The sequence below is a fragment of the Oncorhynchus nerka genome, linkage group LG13, assembly GCF_034236695.1.
Source record: "Oncorhynchus nerka isolate Pitt River linkage group LG13, Oner_Uvic_2.0, whole genome shotgun sequence".
NCBI lineage: Eukaryota > Metazoa > Chordata > Actinopteri > Salmoniformes > Salmonidae > Oncorhynchus > Oncorhynchus nerka.
Genome location: NC_088408.1, coordinates 84,298,253 through 84,318,968, shown reverse-complemented (window position 1 = coordinate 84,318,968; position 20,716 = coordinate 84,298,253). Strand labels below are relative to the sequence as shown.

The 20,716-nt window shown below is 46.3% G+C and overlaps 1 protein-coding gene across 1 annotated transcript in view; it reads right to left on the bottom strand.

Moving 5' to 3' along the window:
- LOC115140697 (phosphoglucomutase-like protein 5) overlaps positions 1–20,716 on the bottom strand; it is an 86,581-nt gene that overhangs the window by 49,529 nt on the left and 16,336 nt on the right. The window contains exons 7-9 of the mRNA XM_065026777.1: positions 9,292–9,407; positions 3,013–3,148; positions 2,389–2,572 (exon numbers count right to left, since the gene is read on the bottom strand). Of these exons, the coding sequence (XP_064882849.1) occupies positions 2,389–2,572; positions 3,013–3,148; positions 9,292–9,407 (436 nt within the window). The remainder of the gene's footprint in view (positions 1–2,388; positions 2,573–3,012; positions 3,149–9,291; positions 9,408–20,716) is intronic.

The window sequence follows — 20,716 nt, the reverse complement described above, 5'->3', positions numbered from 1 at the left end:
GGATGTTAGGCCAATAACTGAAAGGTCGCTGGTTCAAATCCCTGAGCCAACTAGGTGAAAAATATGTTGATGTGCCCTTGAGTAAGGCACTTAACTCTAATTTATCCTGTAAGTCGTTCTGGATAAGAATGTCTGCTATAAATGAATATATGGAGTGCGTATGCATACAACAGACAGCGCATCCCCCTCTCACAGGCAGAGTGGAGAGACAACAGCTGACACAACACTGTGGAATGTCCAGTATATACACAGAGGAGTAGGTTTACTGGGGAGGGAGAAGCTGTCACACCTTTTGGTGAGTGACTAAATAGCTGTAACCGCTGTGGAGCTGGCCGAGAGGTCTGATCCGGCTACTGTGACAGGCCCGATGGGGAGGGTGACTGACTAAAAACAAACCCCACACCATCTCTTATGACATCATGCATCCCAGGCCAAGACACCTGACACCAATGGGATCTACGTGTGAAGTATGAGCTGAAAAGTATCGACGCCAGGAGATATTCCAGGGTTTGTGAGGAGGATGGGACAGTGGGACTGAGACCGCTGCCAAGTGAAAAGCCTGTGTGTGTGTGTTTACATTTCCCAACAGTAGATGGTGTAACACTCATCATCTTTACTGACGCTGACACAGTCTGACTCATCAGTCTTTACACCAATCACAATAAAGACCCAACCGAGACATTTCTGCCTCCAACAAAGAGATGAAAGTTCTCAGACTAAACCAAGTCTACCAATCACAATAAAGGCCCAACCGATACATTTCTGCCTCCAACAAAGAGATGAAAGTTCTCAGACTAAACCAAGTCTACCAATCACAATAAAGGCCCAACCGAGACATTTCTGCCTCCAACAAAGAGATGAAAGTTCTCAGACTAAACCAAGTCTACCAATCACAATAAAGGCCCAACCGAGACATTTCTGCCTCCAACAAAGAGATGAAAGTTCTCAGACTAAACCAAGTCTACCAATCACAATAAAGGCCCAACCGAGACATTTCTGCCTCCAACAAAGAGATGAAAGTTCTCAGACTAAACCAAGTCTACCAATCACAATAAAGCCCAAGCCAAAACATCCTACATCAGCCACTGTGACATCACTGCTCTATACATCACCTGTTCCTAAACCTTTTAGCCCTGTGACCCACCTAAAGCTTTGGGAGTCTTCTCATGAACCAATGCCATAGACTCGATTGTGACTAGCAGGTCACCTCTCACCCATCGGGAAACAGTGAAGTAAGCATTGTAGAGATGTGTTTACCATCAACAGCAGGCCAACTGTTCCTAAGCAACAGGTTGTACATCACACCATTATTACACTACTGTTCCTCTGCCTGTCTGGCTGTCCTGTTTCTGTCTTTTACTAAAGCAAAGAAGGGCTCTGCTGTGTTACCGTCAACAGCAGTGTGTGTGTGTGTGTGTGTGTGTGTGTGTGTGTGTGTGTGAGTGTGTGTGTGTGTGTGTGTGTGTGTGTGTGTGTGTGTGTGTGTGTGTGTGTGTGTGTGTGTGTGTGTGTGTGTGTGTGTGTGTGTGTGTGTCTGCACACTGGCTGAGGAGGAGGGTTAGAGACAGCCATGCCCAAACATGGAACCCCAGTCTGAACACATGGCTACCTGGGAGGTCTGGAGCAGAGAGGGGTAGGAGGATACAAGTAGAGATGGAAAGAGAGAAGAGGAATATGTGCTGACTTTCAGATGGTATTTAATCAACTAATAAAGTCAACAGTTATATGGACCTCATCATAGACACCCCCATCTTGCCCCCTCTCATCTCCGCCTCTCCCCTCTCATCTCCTTCTCTCCCCCTCTCATCTCCTTCTCTCCCCTCTCATCTCCTCCTCTCCCCTCTCATCTCCTCCTCTCCCCTCTCATCTCCTCCTCTCCCCCTCTCATCTCCTCTCATCTCCTCCTCTCCCCTCTCATCTCCTCCTCTCCCCTTTCAGATGGTATTTAATCAACTAATAAAGTCAACAGTTATATGGACCTCATCGTATACACCCCCCCATCTTGCCCCCCCCTCATCTCCTCCTCTCCTCCTCTCATCTCCGCCTCTCCCCCTCTCATCTCCTCCTCTCATCTCCTTCTCTCCCCTCTCATCTCCTCTCCCCTCTCATCTCCTCCTCTCCCCCTCTCATCTCCTCCTCTCCCCCTCTCATCTCCTCATCTCCCCTCTCATCTCCTCATCTCCCCCTCATCTCCTCCTCTCCCCCTCTCATCTCCTCCTCTCCCCTCTCATCTCCTCCTCTCCCCTCTCATCTCCTCCTCTCCCCTCTCATCTCCTCATCTCCCCCTCTCATCTCCTCATCTCCCCCTCTCATCTCCTCCTCTCACCCTCTCATCTCCTCCTCTCATCTCCTCCTCTCCTCTAAGAGCCATGTTTAAGTTATACAGACCTGGTTGCGGACCACGGTTCCGTCCACAGGGTCGATGTACTCAAAGTTATCGGCCCTCTCCACACTGTAGACGTTAGTCCCCACAGCAAACTTCTGGGTAAGAAAGGCCTTGTCTGTGATCACCCCCTCCAAGTCTTTCATCAGGTAGAATGCAGCTCTGGGGTCCACGCCTTCATAGTCAAACCTGGGAACACACACACACAGGTGTGAACACATACACACAAGCATGAATGTGGCTTAAAGACACACTCCTAGAAACCACAAGCTTAGAGACAAACACAGAAAGAAGCATATTCAAGTCTATTAGATAAGGACATGACATCGTCAATGTGTCTTTCTGTGTTCACTACACATGTATTGCAATCCACTGATTGATTTATTGGTTGATTGATTGATGTATTGGTTGTTTGAGTGACTGTTTGATTGGCTGATTGATTTATTGATTGGTTGGTTGAGTGATTGACTTCATTATTGATTGTTTGGTTGAGTGATTGTTTGATTTATTGATTGGTTGGTTGAGTGATTGACTTCATTATTGATTGGTTGATTGATTGGTTGAGTGATTGACTTCATTATTGTTTGATTGGTTGGTTGAGTGATTGATTGATTGCATAGCAGAGTGACCTGCAGAAGTAGTTGCGTCCGAGCTTGGCCCAGTGGTCCTTGACGATTTCCTCCACACCCTGTTTCCTGACAGCCATGATGGACAGCCACACCAGCACCGACCACAGACCATCCTTCTCACGGATGTGGTCTGAACCTGAACAAGAGACACAAGGGGACACAAGTTTGCCCAGGAAACCATAAATCTTTATAACCATGTTATAACCTTGTATAAAAACCTTCATAACCCCTGTTATTACCTGTTATAAACATATGGAGCAAAGTGGGATGATGGACTAACATGGGATATTTAGAAAGGGTAGTTATCCTGTAGGATAACAAGATGAGGCTAGGTCTATTTCATAGGCATTTTAACAGGCATTCTGACAAGAAGCCTTCAGTTCAACTCTGAGCCATAGAATTTAACAGCCGCTAGTTTTATTTATCTGTCTCTCACACAAACACTGAATGCCTCTCCTGGGTGGCTGATGGCTATCCGCAGCTATCCACAACAAGGAAGGGTGTGTTTGATTTTCGTATGTCCACATATGCTGAATGTATGTGCTATATTTGTACATTTGATTCATTCAGCAGACATTCTTATCTAGTGAGTGTTAAGCAAGGTATTTGGATAGTAAGGTCAACAATATACTGATAATACCAAATGTTAGGAACACCTTTTTATTGAACCTTTATTTAACCAGGTGGCCAGTTGAGAACAAGTTCTCATTTACAACTGCGACCTGGCCAAGATAAAGCAAAGCAGTGCGACACAAACAACAACACGGAGTTACACATGGAGTAAACAAACACAGTCAATAATACAGTATAAGTGTACAAATGAGGGAAGGATAAGGGAGGTAAGACAATGTAATAAATGGTTGTCTAGTACGTTTGGAACAGAGAGTAAAAGGAGCATGTTTCTGGACACGGTAGAGTAGATTCAAGGTATAATGTACAGACAAAGGTATGGTAGGATGTGAATACAGTGGAGGTAAACCTATGCATTGAGTGACGATGAGAGAGATATTGTCTCTAGCAATATAATTTAAACCAGGTGAGGTCACCGCATGTGTGGGAGGTGGAACTAAAGGGTTAGTTAAGGCGTATTGAGCAGGGCTAGAGGCTCTACTGTGAAATAAGGCAGTAATCACTAACCAAAACAGCAATGAACAAGGCATATTGACATTAGGGAGAGGCATGCGTAGCCGAGTGATCATAGGGGTCCAGTGAGTAGCTAGGCGGGCTGGAGACACGGCGATTCAGACAGCTAGCGGACCGGGGCTAGTAGGCTAGCAGTAGGGCCTTAGAGGGACGTCGTGACGGAATTAGTCTGTTGTTGCCCCCTCGTGCGGTTACGTCGGCAGACCAGTCGTGATGGATCAGCAGGGCTCCGTGTAGTAAAGGGGTCCAGGCCAAGTGGCAAAATAGGTATAGTAGCCAAAGAAATTGGCGGATGGGCCTCTTCAGCTAACAGTCTGATACACTCTAGACAGCTAGCAGGCTAGCAGATGGTCATTCAGGGGACGTCGAGATGGAGGAGCCAGTTGGAAAAAACCCTCGGGCAGATTACGTCAGTAGTCCAGTCGTGATGGATCGACGGGGCTCCGTATCGGCAGTAAAAGGTGTCCAGGCAAATTGGCAAAGTAGGTATTGTATCCCAAGGAGTGGCTGATGGACCTCTTCAGCTAGCCGGGAGATGGGCATAGCATAGGCTAGCTCCAGGCTAGTTGGTGATTGCTTTGGGACAGAGATGTTAGCCAGGAGTTGCCACTCGGATAGCAGCTAGCTAGCTGAGATGATCCAGGTTAAAAGGTTCAGAGCTTGCGGTAGGAATCCAGAGATATGGATAAAAATAAGTCCGATATGCCCTGGTTTGAATCGCGCTGTGCAGACTGGCAGGAGTTGTCCGGGCTAAGGTTAGCTGATGACCGCTAGCAGTGGCTAGCTGACTACTAGCTAGTAGCTAGTTAGCTGGCTAGCTTCTGTTGGGGGTTTCAGTTCAAAAGTAAAGAAAATAGCAGATCCATACCACATTGGGTGAGGCAGATTGCAGGAGAGTATGTTGAAGCTGAGGTTAAGAAAAATATATGAATATATAAAAAGATATATACACGGGACACAACAAGGAGAAGCCATAGACGTCTGACTGCTACGCCATCTTGAACCTTCATATTGGAGTTGCTACCCCCCTTTTGCCCTTAGAACAGCCTTAATTAGTTGCGGCATGGACTCTACAAGGTGTCGAAAGTGTTCCACAGAGATGCTGGTCCATGTTGACTCCAATGCTTCCCACAGTTGGCTGGATGTCCTGTGGGTGGTGGACCATTCTTGATATACACGGGAAACTGTTGAGCGTGAAAACCCCAGCAGCATTGCCGTTCTTGACACACTCAAACCGGTGCGCCTGGCACCTACTACCATAACCCATTAAAAGGCACTTAAATCTTTTGTCTTGCCCATTCACCCTCTGAATGGCACACATACATAATACATGTCTCAATTGTCTCAAGGCTTAAAGATCCTTCTTTAACCTGTCTCCTCCCCTTCATCTACACTGATTGAAGTGGGTTTAACAAGTGAATTCAATAAGGGATCATAGCTTTCACCTGGATTCACCTCGTCAGTCTATGTCATGGAAAGAGGAGGTGTTCCTAATGTTCTGTATACTCAGTGGACAACATCAGCTACAGAGACCACATGCGTCAGGGGAAAGAGGAGTATAATGCAGACAGACTGGTATCTCTCTAAGTGGAGAGATCAGTCTGTTCACACTGCCAATGGTCTCTAACTGAGGTGGGTTATTGTTATTCTACACTAAGGACCAGATTTAAGTGTGAGTCACAGTGTCAAGTCCACACCTGTTCATTTTAGGTGAGAATAAAAGACACACATAAAAAGCTAAGTATATGGAATAAAAAGTCTTAAAGTCTAAATCGTTCCTCACATAGTACCTTTAGATCCGAATCTTTGTCTTATTTATATATACTTTTCTTATGCTCTGTGTTATATTTCCTGTGTTTATGCTCCGTGTTGTATTTCCTGTGTTTATGCTCTGTGTTATATTTCCTGTGTTTATGCTCTGTGTTATATTTCCTGTGTTTATGCTCCGTGTTGTATTTCCTGTGTTTATGTTCTGTGTTGTATTTCCTGTGTTTATGCTCCGTGTTGTATTTCCTGTGTTTATGCTCAGTGTTGTATTCCCTGTTTATGCTCCATGTTGTATTTCCTGTGTTTATGCTCCATGTTGTATTTCCTGTGTTTATGCTCCGTGTTGTATTTCCTGTGTTTATGCTCCGTGTTGTATTCCCTGTTTATGCTTGTATTTCCTGTGTTTATGCTCCGTGTTGTATTTCCTGTGTTTATGCTCCATGTTGTATTTCCTGTGTTTATGTTCTGTGTTGTATTTCCTGTGTTTATGCTCCATGTTGTATTTCCTGTGTTTATGCTCCATGTTGTATTTCCTGTGTTTATGCTCCATGTTGTATTTCCTGTGTTTATGTTCTGTGTTGTATTTCCTGTGTTTATGCTCCGTGTTGTATTTCCTGTGTTTATGCTCCGTGTTGTATTTCCTGTGTTTATGCTCCGTGTTGTATTTCCTGTGTTTATGCTCCATGTTCTGTGTTTATGTATTTGTATTTCCTGTGTTTATGTTGTTGTATTTCTGTGTTTATGTTCTGTGTTTATTTCCTGTGTTTATTTCCTGTGTTTTCCTGTGTTTATGCTCCGTGTTGTATTTCCTGTGTTTATGCTCCGTGTTGTATTTCCTGTGTTTATGTTCTGTGTTGTATTTCCTGTGTTTATGCTCCGTGTTGTATTTCCTGTGTTTATTTCCTGTGTTTATGTATTTATTTCCTGTGTTTATGTTCTGTGTTGTATTTCCTGTGTTTATGCTCCGTGTTGTATTTCCTCTGGAAACTAACAGGTGTAGACTTTGTTGTGGTAGAAATCCTTAGTAATTATGTCCCTAGCAGCTGTTGTGAAACTGACTGTTGCCAATTTCTGCTGACTCGCCGCTGCCTCTCTCCACCTCCTCTCTGTCTTTCCGATTCAATTTAAGTTAAATTTGTTGTGGACACATGCACACGCATACAAACACAAACACGCCCGCGCAGGTCTTTACAAGCTGTCGTATAAAACTACCAGATCTCATTTTTCTGTCGTCAGATCAGAACACCAGTCCAGTCTCCATCTGCATCACATCACTCTCTATATCTCCTGACCTGAATATCTTTCAGCTGCAAGCCACCAATGTTATTCTCTGCCAATTTAAAGATAATGACCAATAATAATGTATTGGATTTATTAAGCACTTTAACGAGATCTGAAAGCTCAAATGATGTAATATGTTATATTAATGGAGGTGAGAAAGTGAGTGTCATACTTTACGGAGCAGAATGTACATTATGATTCGGTGAGCGAGTTCATTAGAACATGCGTTGAAGATGTTGTTCCCATAGCAACAATTAAAACATTCCCAAACCAGAAACCGTGGATTGCTGGCAGCATTCACAACGCATCACCGGGGGCAAACTACCTGCCCTCCAGGACACCTACACCACCCGATGTCACAGGAAGGCCATAAAGATCATCAAGGACAACAACCACCGCTCCACCCCGCTATCATCCAGAAGGCGAGGTCAGTACAGGTGCATCAAAGCTGGGACTGAGAGACTGAAAAACAGCTTCTATCTCAAGGCCATCAGACTGTTAAACAGCCACCACTAACATTGAGTGGCTGCTGCCAACACACTGACTCAACTCCAGCCACTTTAATAATGGGAATTGATGTCAAATATATCACTAGCCACTTTAAACAATGCTACCTAATATAATGTTCCCTACATTATTTATCTCATATGTATACGTATATACTATACTCTATATAATCTACTGCATCTTTATGTAATACATGTATCACTAGCCACTTTAAACTATGCCACTTTGTTTACATACTCATCTCATATGTATATACTGTACTCGATACCATCTACTGTATCTTGCCTATGCCGCTCTGTACCATCACTCATTCATGTATCTTTATGTACATATTCTTTATCCCTTTACACTTATGTTTATAAGGTAGTAGTTTTGGAATTGTTAGCTAGATTACTCGTTGGTTATTACTGCATTGTCGGAACTAGAAGCACAAGCATTTCGCTACACTCGCATTAACATCTGCTAACCATGTGTATGTGACAAATACAAGTTGATTTGATTTGATGTAGAAATGATACATCAACCATGGCACTGGGCTCTATGGATTTAAATTACAATGGACAAAAAAAGCGGACTAATGTTCATAACATGACATGAATGAAAGCTTCAGCCAACAGGAAGAGAGAGATAGGATCGAACCCTGAGCTCTGAGTGACGAGCATACTCCTGATTTACTGCTTAGCTCCATTTAGATGTTTGGCCTTAAAGCAGAAACTCACACAACACTCTGTCCATCTCTTTCTCTTCCCTTTTCTCCCCTGCTCTCATCCTCCTCTTCTGTATTTCACTTAATTACCTCCTGTTCTACTGTCCTCCTGTTTCTGTCTCTCCTTTCCGCTCTCTCTCTTGCTCATTTCAACCTGCTCTATTTCTTTATCCTGTTCCCTCTCACTTCTTTCTTTCTATCTCCATACTCGCCTTTCCCTTCCTATCTCTCTCTCCATCTCAGATTCCTCACACTCTCTCTCCACTGAATAGATTGATACAGAGAGAGAGAGAGAGAGAGAGAGAGAGAGAGAGAGAAAAGAAAGAAAGAAAGGTAATAAGAGTTAGCTGCAAGGAGAGACTTTTTCCTGGTGGGCTGAGCAGCAGCAGCAGCTGCCGGCAGAGGCCCGTGGGTTCTGGTGATTCACGGAGCTCCTCTCTCCTTTTATAGCAGAAGAATGGGGATTATTCACACACACAACACACGGCCCCTCAAATCTATTAGGCTGGGATGACTCCGACCAGAGGCAGGCCTCTATTTAGGGATGTGATGTACTGTATACGGATCAGAGGAGGCTGGTGGGAGGAGCTATACGAGGATGGGCTAATTATAATGGCTGGAATGGAATAAATGGAACGGTATCAAACACATGAAACATATGAAACCAAATGATTGGCTCCATTCCATTGATTCCATTCTAGCCATTACAATGAGCCCATTCTTCTAGAGCTCATCCCACCAGCCTCCTCTGATATGGCTGTCTAGGATCAGACGGGCTTTTACTGAAAGGTGAGCAAACTCAGTGGCTGACAAGCTGCAGTACGACTCAGGTGAATGTCAAACAGGAGTAGAGAGAAACAGTCAGTAACACTCACTTGTCCCGAAGCTCTCCTCTCCGCAGAGCGAGCACCTCCCAGAGTCCATCAGGTTCCCAAAGAACCTCCAGCCTGTAGGAGTCTCATACAGCGTCACCTTCAGGGCTTTGGCCACCCTGCGCGCGCACACACACACACACACACACACACACACACACACACACACACACACACACACACACACACACACACACACACACACACACACACACACACACACACACACACACACACACACACAGGGAGAGAGCACAGATTAGTTTGTTACATTATGTTACATACTGTACATTATTTAACAGACACACAGTGTGTTCAGGGAATCATTTGGATTATTCAACACACCTCTGGAGAACATTATCAACACCAGCCTTTCTCCAATGTTTGAGCAGCCCCTTTCTCAAGTTAAGACAGTGAGAGCTCACAAACTACAAACTTACCTTCCAGGCTGCTGGCCTGAAAAGGTAGTAATCTACTCATTCAATATCTTAATAACAAAGCTAGATAACCTTTCAAATAACGTTAGTTTTGAGAATGAGCCATGTACTCTCTTAGTCACACACAGAGAGAGAGAGAGAGAGAGAGAGAGAGAGAGAGAGAGAGAGAGAGAGAGAGAGAGAGGGAGAGGGAGAGGGGAAGGGAAGGAGGGAGAGAGAGAGTTAGAGGTAAAGGGGAAGATAGACAGGGAGAGAGTTAGAGGTAAAGGGCAGATAGACAGGGAGAGAATTAGAGGTAAAGGGCAGATAGACAGGGAGAGAGTTAGAGGTAAAGGGCAGATAAACAGGGAGAGAGTTAGAGGTAAAGGGCAGATAAACAGGGAGAGAGTTAGAGGTAAAGGGGAAGATAAACAGGGAGAGAGTTAGAGGTAAAGGGCAGATAAACAGGGAGAGAGTTAGAGGTAAAGGGGAAGATAAACAGGGAGAGAGTTAGAGGTAAAGGGCAGATAAACAGGGAGAGAGTTAGAGGTAAAGGGCAGATAAACAGGGAGAGAGTTAGAGGTAAAGGGGAAGATAAACAGGGAGAGAGTTAGAGGTAAAGGGCAGATAAACAGGGAGAGAGTTAGAGGTAAAGGGCAGATAAACAGGGAGAGAGTTAGAGGTAAAGGGGAAGATAGACAGGGAGAGAGTTAGTGATAAAGGGCAGATAGACAGGGAGAGAGTTAGTGGTAAAGGGGTAGATAGACAGGGAGAGAGTTAGTGGTAAAGGGCAGATAGACAGGGAGAGAGTTAGTGGTAAAGGGCAGATAGACAGGGAGAGAGTTAGAGGTAAAGGGGTAGATAGACAGGGATAGAGTTAAAGGGGAAGATAAACAGGGAGAGAGTTAGAGGTAAAGGGCAGATAGACAGGGAGAGAGTTAGAGGTAAAGGGCAGATAGACAGGGAGAGAGTTAGAGGTAAAGGGGAAAATAAAGAGGGAGAGAGTTAGAGGTAAAGGGGAAGATAGACAGGGAGAGAGTTAGAGGTAAAGGGGAAAATATACAGGGAGAGAGTTAGAGGTAAAGGGGAAAATATACAGGGAGAGAGTTAGAGGTAAAGGGGAAGATATACAGGGAGAGAGTTAGAGGTAAAGGGGAAGATAGACAGGGAGAGAGTTAGAGGTAAAGGGCAGATAAACAGGGAGAGAGTTAGAGGCAAAGGGGAAGATAGACAGGAAGAGAGTTAGAGGTAAAGGTCAGATAAACAGGGAGAGAGTTAGAGGTAAAGGGGAAGATAGACAGGGAGAGAGTTAGTGGTAAAGGGCAGATAGACAGGGAGAGAGTTAGAGGTAAAGGGGAAGATAGACAGGGAGAGAGTTAGTGGTAAAGGGCAGATAGACAGGGAGAGAGTTAGAGGTAAAGGGGTAGATAGACAGGGAGAGAGCTAAAGGTAAAGGGGAAGATAGACAGGGAGAGAGTTAATGGTAAAGGGGAAGATAAACAGGGAGAGAGTTAGAGGTAAACGGCAGATAGACAGGGAGAGAGTTAGAGGTAAAGGGCAGATAGACAGGGAGAAAGAGAGGGAGTTAGAGATAAGGGCAGATAGACAGAGAGAGAGTTAAAGGTAAAGGGAGGTTAGACAGAGAGAAAGGGAGAGTTAGAGGTAAAGAGGAAGATAGACAGGGAGAAAGAGAGAGAGAGGGAGAGGTAAAGAGGAAGATAGACAGGGAGAAAGAGATTGAGAGGTAAAGAGGAAGATAGACAGGGAGAAAGAGAGGGAGTTAGAGATAAGGGCAGATAGACAGAGAGAGAGTTAAAGGTAAAGGGAGGTTAGACAGAGAGAAAGGGAGAGTTAGAGGTAAAGAGGAAGATAGACAGGGAGAAAGAGAGAGAGAGGGAGAGGTAAAGAGGAAGATAGACAGGGAGAAAGAGAGGGAGAGGTAAAGAGGAAGATAGACAGGGAGAAAGAGTAGGAGACAAGGGCAGGGGGACAGAGACTAAACTTGTCCGGTACTTACTTGTAGCGTACTAACTTGTAGGGTACTAAATTGTAGGGTACTAACTTGTAGGGTACTTCCTCTCTGATAGAGAAGTGAGCTTGCCAAAGTTTTGGTATAAGATGACCCCTCCCTAACTCTTCAAAGCATCTGAAAGGACGACAACCATCATTTCTCCACTTACAATCTAGCATGACTCCAAAAATTAGTCGCTCAATAGAACATGCAAATAACAGAACTATTTTGCTGCTTTTGGAAACACTGCTGATCACTTCAATTCAAGATTGTGAATTCTGGATTGTGGAATTCTGTTGGAATTCTGAGAGGGGGTCAGACATTGAGATGTTGTCATAAAACCACAGTAACATACTGCAGCTGTGTGTATGTGTATGTATGTGTGTGTATGAATGTGTGTGTGTGTGTGTATATGTGTGTTTGTGTATGTGTGTGTGTGTGTATATGTGTGTGTGTGTGCGTGTATGTGTGTGTTGTGTGTGTGTATGTGTGTGTTGTGCGTGTGCATGTGTGTGCGTGTGTGTGCGTGCGTGCGTGCGTGCGTGTGTGTGTGTGTGTGTGTGTGTGTGTGTGTGTGTGTGGGAGATTATTACCAAATAAGAGTAAGGCCTTTTTTTCCCTCTGAGGGAAGGGCTCTGGAGCAGAAAGCCTGGCATTCCTACAAGAATACGGAAACTCTGAACATTTAACTCACTGTTGACGTTTCAATCACATGTCTGCAGCCAACACAAGCATCCGGCACGGCCCTGGTCAGGCAGAACGTTGCTCCAACGTTAGGGGGATGTTGGGACAGGGTTGTTTATTTTAAAAGGCATCATAACAATACTGAGGGAATGCGGTGCTTTTCTAGGGCTTTAATGCTTGCACTAGCTGTGCCCCGACCAGAACATTACATTTACATTTACATTTAAGTCATTTAGCAGACGCTCTTATCCAGAGCGACTTACAAATTGGTGCTTTCACCTTATGACATCCAGTGGAACAGCCACTTTACAATAGTGCATCTAAATCTTTTAAGGGGGAGGGAGGGGTGAGAAGGATTACTTTATCCTATCCTAGGTATTCCTTAAAGAGGTGGGGTTTCAGGTGTCTCCGGAAGGTGGTGATTGACTCCGCTGTCCTGGCGTCGTGAGGGAGTTTGTTTCACCATTGGGGGGCCAGAGCAGCGAACAGTTTTGACTGGGCTGAGCGGGAACTGTACTTCCTCAGTGGTAGGGAGGCGAGCAGGCCAGAGGTGGATGAACGCAGTGCCCTTGTTTGGGTGTAGGGCCTGATCAGAGCCTGGAGGTACTGAGGTGCCGTTCCCCTCACAGCTCCGTAGGCAAGCACCATGGTCTTGTAGCGGATGCGAGCTTCAACTGGAAGCCAGTGGAGAGAGCGGAGGAGCGGGGTGACGTGAGAGAACTTGGGAAGGTTGAACACCAGACGGGCTGCGGCGTTCTGGATGAGTTGTAGGGGTTTAATGGCACAGGCAGGAGCCCAGCCAACAGCGAGTTGCAGTAATCCAGACGGGAGATGACAAGTGCCTGGATTAGGACCTGCGCCGCTTCCTGTGTGAGGCAGGGTCGTACTCTGCGGATGTTGTAGAGCATGAACCTACAGGAACGGGCCACCGCCTTGATGTTAGTTGAGAACGACAGGTGTTGTCCAGGATCACGCCAAGGTTCTTAGCGCTCTGGGAGGAGGACACGATGGAGTTGTCAAACGTGATGGCGAGATCATGGAACGGGCAGTCCTTCCCGGGAGGAAGAGCAGCTCCGTCTTGCCGAGGTTCAGCTTGAGGTGGTGATCCGTCATCCACACTGATATGTCTGCCAGACATGCAGAGATGCGATTAGCCACCTGGTCATCAGAGGGGAAAGGAGAAGATTAATTGTGTGTCGTCTGCATAGCAATGATAGGAGAGACCATGTGAGGTTATGACAGAGCCAAGTGACTTGGTGTATAGCGAGAATAGGAGAGGGCCTAGAACAGAGCCCTGGGGACACCAGTGGTGAGAGCGCGTGGTGAGGAGACAGATTCTCGCCACGCCACCTGGTAGGAGCGACCTGTCAGGTAGGACGCAATCCAAGCATGGGCCGCGCCGGAGATGCCCAACTCGGAGAGGGTGGAGAGGAGGATCTGATGGTTCACAGTATCGAAGGCAGCCGATAGGTCTAGAAGGATGAGAGCAGAGGAGAGAGAGTTAGCTTTAGCAGTGCGGAGTGCCTCCGTGATACAGAGAAGAGCAGTCTCAGTTGAATGACTAGTCTTGAAACCTGACTGATTTGGATCAAGAAGGTCATTCTGAGAGAGATAGCGGAGAGCTGGCCAAGGACGGCACGTTCAAGAGTTTTGGAGAGAAAAGAAAGAAGGGATACTGGTCTGTAGTTGTTGACATCGGAGGGATCGAGTGTAGGTTTTTCAGAAGGGGGTGCAACTCTCGCTCTCTTGAAGACGGGAGGGACGTAGCCAGCGGTCAGGGATGAGTTGATGAGCGAGGTGAGGTAAGGGAGAAGGTCACCGGAGATGGTCTGGAGAAGAGAGGAGGGGATAGGGTCAAGCGGGCAGGTTGTTGGGCGGCCGGCCGTCACAAGACGCGAGATGTCATCTGGAGAGAGAGGGGAGAAAGAGGTCAGAGCACAGGGTAGGGCAGTGTGAGCAGAACCAGCGGTGTCGTTTGACTTAGCAAACGAGGATCGGATGTCGTCGACCTTCTTTTCAAAATGGTTGACGAAGTCATCTGCAGAGAGGGAGGAGGGGGGGGAGGGGGAGGAGGATTCAGGAGGGAGGAGAAGGTGGCAAAGAGCTTCCTAGGGTTAGAGGCAGATGCTTGGAATTTAGAGTGGTAGAAAGTGGCTTTAGCAGCAGAGACAGAGGAGGAAAATGTAGAGAGGAGGGAGTGAAAGGATGCCAGGTCCGCAGGGAGGCGAGTTTTCCTCCATTTCCGCTCGGCTGCCCGGAGCCCTGTTCTGTGAGCTCGCAATGAGTCGTCGAGCCACGGAGCGGGAGAGGAGGACCGAGCCGGCCTGGAGGATAGGGGACATAGAGAGTCAAAGGATGCAGAAAGGGAGGAGAGGAGGGTTGAGGAGGCAGAATCAGGAGATAGGTTGGAGAAGGTTTGAGCAGAGGGAAGAGATGATAGGATGGAAGAGGAGAGAGTAGCGGGGGAGAGAGAGCGAAGGTTGGGACGGGCGCGATACCATCCGAGTAGGGGCAGTGTGGGAAGTGTTGGATGAGAGCGAGAGGGAAAAGGATACAAGGTAGTGGTCGGAGACTTGGAGGGGAGTTGCAATGAGGTTAGTGGAAGAACAGCATCTAGTAAAGATGAGGTCGAGCGTATTGCCTGCCTTGTGAGTAGGGGGAAGGTGAGAGGGTGAGGTCAAAAGAGGAGAGGAGTGGAAAGAAGGAGGCAGAGAGGAATGAGTCAAAGGTAGACGTGGGGAGGTTAAAGTCGCCCAGAACTGTGAGAGGTGAGCCGTCCTCAGGAAAGGAGCTTATCAAGGCATCAAGCTCATTGATGAACTCTCCGAGGGAACCTGGAGGGCGATAAATGATAAGGATGTTAAGCTTGAAAGGGCTGGTAACTGTGACAGCATGGAATTCAAAGGAGGCGATAGACAGATGGGTAAGGGGAGAAAGAGAGAATGACCACTTGGGAGAGATGAGGATCCCGGTGCCACCACCCCGCTGACCAGAAGCTCTCGGGGTGTGCGAGAACACGTGGGCGGACGAAGAGAGAGCAGTAGGAGTAGCGGTGTTGTCTGTGGTGATCCATGTTTCCGTCAGTGCCAAGAAGTCGAGGGACTGGAGGGAGGCATAGGCTGAGATGAACTCTGCCTTGTTGGACATAGCATAAACACAAGGCCCCTTCAGAGCTGTCACACACACATACACACACACACAGTCACACACACTCACAGACACTACACACTCACACACACTTCAGTGATGATAGCAGATATGGGCACAGAGAGTTTTTCACACCAGTATTACTCATCCCATGGCTGGGTCCTGATTCAAAGACTTGGAAGTCGGATACAGAGATAAAATATTCATTGACATTTAATTAACATGATGCAATAATGATGCATTTTACTCAATAACACAAAGATGTATTGTTTTTCTCTTATAAGTCTAATTACAAAAAGCTGTTCTATGTTCAGTATGATGTTTCCATGACGTTGTTGACTAGGAGAAGTCAGTCAGTATTTTGGCTCTGATAAGTATGCTCATGTCCAAATGTCAATCAAATGATTAAAGGCTGACATTTCTCTGCTCCCCAATATAAAGAGAAAAGAAACACTAGAAAGAAACACTTGGATGAGCACGACTTCTCTCTCTCTCTCTCTCTGCCTCCCTCCATCTCTCTTCACAATGAAATCTGTCTCTTTCCCAGCTGTCTTTGCCAGAAAGTAGGGATGCTGGCAGTCAAGTGTTACTTGAGATGTGTGTGTGTGTGTGTGTGTGTGTGTGGTTCATCCTAGTAAAAGGGACAACAGTGGCCTAGCCTAACCTCTCCCCCTCCCTCTCTCCTCCATCCTCCTCCTCCCTCTGTCCTCCATCTTCCTCCTCCCTCTCTTCTCCATCCTCCTCCTCTCTTCCATCTTCCTCCTCCCTCTCTCCTCCATCTTCCTCCTCCCTCCCTCCCTCCCTCTCTCCTCCCTCTCTCCCCCTCTCTCTCTCTCCCCTCTTCCTGCTCCCTCTCTCCTCCCCTCTTCCTCATCTCTCTCTCCTCTTCCCCTCCCACTCTCCTCCCCTCTTCCTCCTCCCTCTCTCATCCCCTTTTCCTCCTCCCTCTCTCCTCCCCTCTTACTCCTCCCTCTCTCATCCCCTTTTCCTCCTCCCTCTCTCCTCCCCTCTTCCTCATCTCTCACTCCTCTTCCTCCTCCCTCTCTCCTCCATCTTCCTCCTCCCCTCTTCCTCCTCCCTCTCTCCTCCCCTCTTCCTCATCTCTCTCTCTCTTCCCCCTCCCCCCTCTCTCCTCCCCTCTTCCCTCTCCCACTCTCCTCCCCTCTTCCTCCTCCCTCTCTCCTCCCTCTCTCCTCCCTCTCTCCTCCCCTCTTCCTCCTCCCTCTCTCCTCATCCTCCTCCCTCTCTCCTCGCCTTTTCCTCCTCCCCTTTTCCTCCTCCCTCTCTCCTCATCCTGCTCCCTCGCTCCTCCCCTCTTCCTCCTCCCTCTCTCCTCCTCCCCTCTTCATCCTCCCCCTCTACTCCCATCCTCCCAACCCTGGAGTAGCCAAAGGAGAGGCAGATGTTTCCTCTCCCAAAATTCCTCTCCCACCTTCCCTTCCCTCACTGGAACAACATAAGACTTCCCTCGCTTGCGCGCACACACACACACACACACACACACACACACACACACACACACACACACACACACACACACACACACACACACACACACGTCCCTGAAATGCTGGCCAGCCGGGGTGAGAGATTTAGCGCCTCTCTGTCGGCTGCTTGCCCTGCCATGGTCAAACCTAAGCTTCCTGCTCCACAAAACACATCCTCTAACTGCCTTCACACGCACGCACGCACACACACACACACACACACACAGACACTCGCACACACACAGGTTTTCTCTCACACTCCTAAAAAGATTACTTCTGGGCTGAGGCCATTATACAATTCTACAGCACCCCACCACTCAACAGGGGCCACGCTCTGGGACTCACTAAATAAGACCCTTGAGAGACAGCCACAGATACAGTACATGGACACAACAAGTGTGTGTGTGTGTGTGTGTGTGTGTGTGTGTGTGTGTGTGTGTGTGTGTGTGTGTGTGTGTGTGTGTGTGTGTGTGTGCGACTGTGTGCTTGCGTGCGTGTGTGTGAGTGAGTGTGTGTGTGATTGTGGGCCATATGGCCTGCGTGTATTATAAGGGTGTTGGATTACCTTGTGGTGCAGTGGGACTCGTGACAATCACCTTTCATGTGTGAGTATGTGTTGGAACAGGACATGCAGTCAAAGGAAACTGAGGCAATGCTATCAGTGTGGCCGTTTCTACAGCATAAGACACAGCCCCAGGTAACGAGCTGTGTGACGCAAGTGTGTATGTGTGTGTGGTCGTGTGTGACCAGCTCCAAGACGGGCCATTAATGATGTGACGTCACCTCAACCTCACATGTCCACACAGGGTTAGCGCCAGCGGCCGGCCTCAGCACCCTGAGAGATGGGCTGGGAGTGATCTCATTTCCTCCATGGCTGCCAGCGCTAACAGGACCGCCACTGAGTCCACCACCTCTCACAGGAGGAGGGTCATAGGCCAGGGTGACACACACCAACACACACACACACACAATGTCGTGATCACACCTTTCACACCACTGCTCTGGAACAGCCTTTATTGTTAGGTCCCAGTGTGTGGTCCCCTGGGCTGTGTTTATAGGCAGTGTGTGTGTCAGCGTTCATTTCATACATAACTATGACAAACAACCTATTTTTCCTGACAAAACCTAATGACGATAACGAGTCGAGATGCCATGAAAAAAAAACTGTGACAAATGAGTTTCCATTTAGTTGACGAAAATGTGACGAGACTAGAATTCCACCTGAGACTAATACACATTCAATTTGCCATGAAGATCCTTTTCATCTGTTTTGTCCAATCATAAGCAAACATACCTTTGCAGACTATCGTAATGCTTAAGTTACATCACAACTGGTACGATCATCGTAATGCTTAAACCTCTTAGGGAAGTTCAGAATTCAAGCAGATTTTCGCAGCTTTTTGTTAAAAATCGCGCAACATTTCAGCGCCCTGCTATTCATGCCAGGAATATAGTACATGCATATGATTAGTATGTGTGGATAGAAAACACTCAGACGTTTCCAAAACTGTTTAAATCACGTCTGTGGCATTTACAGAACGGGCGTTTCATCCAAAAGTGCATGGAAATCTGTTCACTGAAAATTGAAAAATATATCCTTCCGCGACTACAGGCAATTGTTAAAAGTGAACCGAATTAAATAGAGCCGAGTTTACACTGCCTACAGTTTCCACAGGTTGTCTAGAGTCATGTCATTTGATTCGCAATTGATTCTTGGTCTAACCCAAACAAGGGAACATCTTCCCTGATGGCTCCGCCCGGATTTTTGGTCGACCTCTGGTCAGACATGTTTTTCTACACGGACAAGATAAAGATTTAACATCGTCTCTTGATCAATTTTATCGCTTATTAACGTGTACTAATACCTAAAGTTGCATTACAAAAGTATTTCGAAGTGTTTTGTGAAAGTTTATCGTCGACTTTTTGATTTTTAAAAAACGACGTTACGTTATGAAATGCTAATTTCTTTTCTTTACTCGCACAGTATTCCGAGCTCGATATCTAGGCTATATATGGACCGATTTAATCGGAAAAAAGACCCTAAATGATGTTTATGGGACATCTAGGAGTGCCAAGAAAGAAGCTCGTCAAAGGTAATGAATGTTTTATATTTTATTTCAGCGTTTTCGTTTGCGACGGCTAACGCAAAATCTGTCGTTTTAGGTAACGTTGCAGTATTTTGAGGGTGCATGGTATCAGATAATAGCTTCTCATGCTTTCCCCGAAAAGCATTTTACAAATCTGACTTGGTGGATAGATTCACAACGAGTGTAGCTTTAATTCAGTATATTGTATGTCAATTTTAATGAAAGTTTGAGTTTTATCAAAAACTATACGTGGCGCACTTGAAATTTCCGCTGATTTGATCCCCACAACGGTACCGCTTCTCTAACAAGTTTTAAGTTACATTGTAACTGGGAAACGAGGCCCTGATCTGCCCGGCTCTCCCACACAGCTCAGGCTGTCACTTCAGTCACTTCAGTCTATTTTGAACTGATGTGCAGCCCACTTCAACTGGAGCTAACCTAAGATAGCTTTGATCACATCCCATGTGCAGTTATTCATCTCACATTTCCCAAATGTGAGTGCAGTTGTTTTTTGTAATGATACTTGCTGAATATTAGGAGTACAGTAATATTACTGGCATTGTTGGAAAGCTCAGATTCTCCCCTTTTAAATGGAATCAATGTTATTTACCCTCATCTCAAAGCTATGACAGGGAGAAAAGAGCATATGCCTCAATTGTTTAACCTGCAGCCAAGGATTTGTGGCCTATACGGTACAATAGCAGTGTGCCAGCTATATGGGGGGATAGTAAGACTAGTTGAACAAGGCTATCTTAATGTGCACATCATGGAAGGTAAATATGAATTATTTCATGGAGAAAAAATGCACTGATAAATATATGACAAAATGACTGACTAAAACTAGACTAAAATTGTCCAGAGTTTGAGTCGACAACTAAAACTAAGTAGGATGAAATGACAAAATGTGACAAAGACTAAAACGTATTTTAGTCATAAAGACTAAAACTAAATCTAAAATATCTGCCAAAATTAACACTGCTGTGTGTGTGTGTGTGTGTGTGTGTGTGTGTGTGTGTGTGTGCGCATGTGTAAGACTGTGTGTGTGTGTGTGTACAACTTGTCTATGTGTTTATAAAATCAATCAAACAGAGACATAAAACACAGATGTATACATTTGAGGTGTGTGTGTGTGTGTGTGTGTGTGTGTGTGTGTGTGTGTGCGTGTGTGTGTGTGTGTGTGTGTGTGTGTGTGTGTGTGTGTGTGTGTGTGTGTGTGTGTGTGTGTGTGTGTGTGTGAGCTCACAATTCCATTCATAGAGGGTGATTCTCCACTCTAAGGCATCCAATCTCTTCAGAGAATTGACCAGGGCAGATATTTGTGGATTGGGGTCACAAGAGTGGGGGAGAGAGGGAGGGAATAGAGAGAGGAAGAGAGCGAGAGAGGGAGAAAGAGAGACAGAGAGAGAGAGAGGGAGAAAGAGACAGAGAGAGACGATTGAGAGGGGGTAGAGAGAGAGAGATGGGTGAGGGTGGGAGGGAGAGGGGGGTCAGGTGATGAGCAGGGGGTGCAGGGTTAGGTGTTGATGAGAAATATGGAAGTTGAAAAATGATAAAGTCCTGTGGAGCATTTCCCCCAGCAGCCATCCACACCTGGTT